The sequence below is a fragment of the Perognathus longimembris genome, chromosome 1 (assembly GCF_023159225.1).
Source record: "Perognathus longimembris pacificus isolate PPM17 chromosome 1, ASM2315922v1, whole genome shotgun sequence".
NCBI lineage: Eukaryota > Metazoa > Chordata > Mammalia > Rodentia > Heteromyidae > Perognathus > Perognathus longimembris.
Genome location: NC_063161.1, coordinates 46,658,711 through 46,663,826, shown reverse-complemented (window position 1 = coordinate 46,663,826; position 5,116 = coordinate 46,658,711). Strand labels below are relative to the sequence as shown.

At 37.8% G+C, this 5,116-nt stretch overlaps 1 protein-coding gene across 1 annotated transcript; it reads right to left on the bottom strand.

The window, feature by feature from the left end:
* Window positions 1-3,839: 3,839 nt before the first annotated feature.
* LOC125348380 (olfactory receptor 6C76-like) lies at window positions 3,840-4,769 on the bottom strand. The gene has a single exon (XM_048341578.1). It carries the CDS (start codon window positions 4,767-4,769, stop codon window positions 3,840-3,842), a length of 930 nt encoding a protein of 309 aa, XP_048197535.1.
* Window positions 4,770-5,116: the final 347 nt, after the last annotated feature.

Sequence of the window (5,116 nt, the reverse complement as noted above, 5' to 3'; positions counted from 1 at the left end):
GCCAAAATAATTAAAGTTAACTTACTCCAGAGATTTCGACATGCTTTTGGTGGCACGATTAATAGTAACCAAATTATAGAGACAGCATAGGGCTATGCAAGAAGCAAAGGGAAAGACTGATGGGAGAATGATTACTTGTTGTATAATTGTTTCAAATTATCTTTCCAATTACTAGTTTTAATGAAGACAGACTCATCAAAAAACTCTAGTAATTCTCAAGAAGAAAACACGAATTTGAGGTTGGAGTGGAAAATAAATCCTGGCATCTTAGAGATTCTAGAACCAACAGTAATGAGGAGAAGCAATTTTCTGAGGAGATCTTAAGTTCTTTAGGGAAATCAATTATTTGTCTGTTGAGTGATATAGCAAAGTATTACAGATTTCTTAAATAAACATATAGATGTACTCATGGAAAGTAAAACAGATGGAAAGCAAGACATCTAAAGATTAGGTGCTCTGGTGTTTACTTTAATGGCAAGTCTATAGAAAATGGATTCCTGACTTGCAAAAACAGAGTCATGGGAATGTCACACCTTGTGGTGCTTGCTCTACCATAATGAGCCAAGCAAAAACTATACTTGGCACTTTGAATGACAAAGAGCGTTGGTGGGGCTTGATGTCATGACTCTAGGAACCAGGGCTCTCAGATTATCATGCCTCATAAAACCATAGACATTGAGCCCATCTGAAGGAGCTATCTCAACTCTTGTAGCAGTCAGCCCATAATCCCTGATTTTGAACAACAGATATCCTCATGACTAAAATCAACTATATTGTTTTTGCTCTTTCTTTTCCATCCTCCTTTCCTTTCTTTACATTGAAGAAAGCCTAGATAACTGTATCATTGCCAAACACCCACTTGAAGTGTTCTTCCCCTTCCCCACTTCAGGAAAACTTCATTAGAGAAAAAAAGATAAAAATTATCCATCATCACAATTAAAACCTGATGTTTTGAGTGATTGAAAGATAACAGACTAATAAGCAACTTGAAGTATTAGTCTCTCTACTGGAGAAACCAGGAAGTACAGATCTGAGATAATCATTTTCATAGATTCTGGTATCTAATAAGGAACAGCAACAGAGTGGTTAGTGAGGAAAAAGGAGGTAAAGTTTAGTAAACAACTCTAATACTGTTGTGAGCATTCATATTTATTCCCTTCCTCATTTCCAAAACACTGAGAGAGGTGTAGTTACAGCACCCTGAACTCCTGGTGTGGTTTTCTGGTCCTAAGGAACCAACACAAAACTTGTTCTTCAGATACTGAATGGCTCTTTTTTCTTTTCTTTTGTTGCCAGTCGTGCGGCTTGGACTCGGGGCCTGAGCACTGTCCCTGGATTCTTTTTGCTTAAGGCTAGCACTCTACCTCTTGAGCCATAGTGCCTCTTCTGGCTTTTTCTGTTTGTGTGGTACTGAGGAATCAACCCAGGGCTTCATGCATGCTAGGCAAGCCCTCTACTGCTAAACCACATTTCCAGCCCAACCATGAACTTTTTGTTTTGTTGTTGTTGTTGTTGTTGTTGTTGTTTTGCCAGTCCTAGGGCTTGGATTCATGGCCTGAGCACTGTCTCTGGCTTCTTTTTGCTCAAGGCTAGCACTCTGCCACTTGAGCCACAGAGCCACTTCTGGCTGTTTTTTGTATATGTGGCGCTGGGGAATTGAACCCAGGGCCTCATGTATATGAGGCAAGCACTCTTGCCACTAGGCCATATCCCTAACCCCAACCATGCACTTTTAACTGTGTATTTTCCCCAGTTTGGAATTTCCTTGAGGGATTGGTATGGAGGCTCACTTCTTTTTCACTAATCTCATGGAGCTGGAGTGAGTGGCTTTTAGGCAGTAGTTGTAGATGAGAATCTGAGTGAATTTCAAAGAAAAGTGTTGTGATGAAGTAATGTTAAGTGTTCCTGCATTGAATGTTGAGAAAGAAGATAGTAAAGAAGCAAAGATGAGTCCTAAGCACACTTTTATTCTAAGACCTTAGTTGGAGATAATAATCAACCTCAGAGAGGAAAAGCTTATATCAAATTATGGATATTGTAAACATTCTGATGTCCATACCCTCTGAAAATGCCATTAAAATAGAATGAAATCATACAAATAAAAAATAAAGGAAACCATGGAAAATAATTTAGGATAATATCACTATACCAGAAATTTCAAGAATTCCTGGGAATATAACACACATGTGTTTAAACTGAAGGAAACAGAAAACTCAAGGGTGTTAGCTCTAAAGAAATAAGGCAAGCTAGGTTCCTCCCAAAGAAGCCACAGATAAAGCCCAAAGCTCATAATTTGCCAGTTGAAGAGAGGAATTGATAATGAAGCAATCAGTTTTAGTTCACTATTGATGCTTCCTGGTGAGGTGTTTACTGGCCAAAATACAGGATAAAGCCAAATAGGGGATGAAGTGGCATACATTCCAATAACAAAGTATTCACAAAGAATCCACAACAGAGATAAAATACCTACGTTCCCAGTTCTGTAGGCCGATATGTTTTTATAACAAGCCATGGAGATGCAAAGAGAACAGAACATGGCAGAGTTGGGAGGTATTGCCTCACAGGTTATCTGTGCTCGTGCACTGGAAAAAAAGAACTTCAGAATGACTTGATGAAAAATCTTAATCAATTGTGCTTACTACTCAAAGGGAGAGTTCTTAATAGATTATTATTATTACTACTAAATTCTGGCATTCTCGAAAAATTACATTCTCATTTTCATAACATCCATCACTCACAGCCACAAATTCTAGGGAATATACATTTAAAAAATGTATTCATTTTCAATGAGGTCAACATGGTCAGCATGAAAAAAAAACATTCAGACAAAGGGAGTTCAAGAAAGCAGTGAATGTGAAACTGCAATTTTAGGGTCCCAGCCAAAACATCATATGCCAAATAAAGAGACACTGTACAAGGAAGATGGAAAAAATTATTACATGATATGTGCAGCTACAGAAATACAGCACTGCAGTTCATCATCAGCCATCATTGGATATAGATATGAGATTTAAGTAGCCAAGAAACAGGAGCAGTAGGAGACAGGTGTTTATGGTATTTATGGCCATTTCTCTGGTCATTGTCTCAGATCTGTTTCACTGGGATTAGAGAAGGTGTGAAAGATTTTTTCATTTCAGGAGAGTATTTGGGTTCCCACAAGATGAGTACTCTTGTTTTAAGGTGAGACTTGTCATTACAGCTAACTGTCCTACATAGGACAGGGAAATGTCCTACTTGTTTAAAGCCAGGCATTGGTGGCTCACGCCTATAATCCCAGCTACTCAGGAGACTGAGATCTGAGGGTGGCAGTGTGAATCAAGCCTGGCCAGAAAAGTCCTTGAGACTCTTATCTCCAGTAAACTACTCAGAAAATGCCTGAAGTAGTGCTCTGGATCAAATGGTACAGTGCTATAGCCTTGAGCAAAAGAAGCTTAGGGACAGCACTCAGGGCCTGAATTGAAGTCCAGCAAAAGGAACCCACCAATAAATAAATAAATAAATAAATAAATAAATAAATAAATAAATAAATAAATAAATAAATAAATAAAAAAGTTGCTTGTTCCACAAGGATTTATTATTCTTCAGAGGTACTTTCATGTCATTGTTATTAAACAGTCTTCTTTTTCCTAGGTTCCAAGGTGCCAGCAAAGTAAATGGCTTAGAGTAACAAAAGAGATAATAGAGATGCTTTTAACAAATTTGTGGGCCTACATCTAGACTCAAGCTTTTAGCAGTAGGAAGATAAACATAAATTACAGATCAAGTAAACACTGCCAATATTTCATTACATACAGGATCCCATTTAAGCTGAAGGAAATGAATTTTGTTACCCCTAAAATTTATTTGGCCAACATTTTCTTGACCATATTCTGAAAGGATTGCTTTACCTGCTGATTCCTCAGGGAGTAAATGAAAGGATTTAGCATTGGAGCAACAGAGGTATTGAGCACTGCTATCCCCTTGCTCAAAGCCACTCCTTCCTTTGCTGAAGTTTTCACATACATGAAAATACAGCTACCATAAGAAATGGAGACCACGATCATGTGTGAGGAACAGGTGGAAAAGGCCTTTTTCCTCTGCTCAGCAGAAGGGATTCTCAGAATTGTCCTCAAGATGAATGCATAGGAAAGGACCACTAGTATTAAGGTCATCATGAGGGTGAATACTGCCAGGAAAAATGCCAACAGTTCCAGGAAGGTTGTATCTGTACAGGCAATCAGCAACATAGGAGAGGAGTCACAGGTGAAGTGGTCAATGACGTTGGAGTCACAGAAATCCAGCTGAAGCCCCATGATGACTGGTGGGAAGATAATGAGAAACCCAGCCAGCCAGCAGCTAATTACAAGCTGGAAGCAGACCTTGCTGCTCATTATTGTTGTGTAGTGCAAGGGTTTGCAGATGGCTACATAACGATCATAGGACATAGCTGTCAGAAGGAAGAATTCAGTTGAACCAAGGAGTAATAAGAAAAACACCTGGGCCATACAAGAGTTATAGGAAATGGTCAAATCCTCAGTGATAATGCTGACTAGGAATCTAGGAATACAAACTGTTGTGAACGAGATCTCCAGGAAAGCGAAGTTCCTAAGGAAGAAGTACATGGGTGTTTTGAGGCGTGAGTCTATCAGTGTGAGGGTTATAATCGTCAGATTTCCTGTAACACTCAGCATATAAGCAAGAAATAGAAACAGAAAAATCAAAATATTTAGTGTTGGGTCATTAGTTAATCCCAGAAGGATGAATTCCTTCACAGATGTTTGATTTTTCATTTCTTAGTGTTGCTGTATGTCAAGTCTAAAAATCAAAAGGAGAAACATTTACTTAGAACAGGATAAAATTTTATCTTTTTCTTATCTGCTTGATTAGGAAACATGTAAAGCCTGTAATGAAGCAAACAATCAGTGATGAAGGTATAGTGAGTTTAGAAAATACATATTCACTACAAAAATGTGCCTGTTACCAACCTTACATAACTAGCTACTTTAATTATTTGATGGCACTAATAAATGCATGAATACAAGAAAAATATGCCTACCAAATATATTTTACTTTAAAAAAAATCTGTTATATGAAGAAAAACTAGATTAATATTACTTTATTGCTAAAATTCTAAATT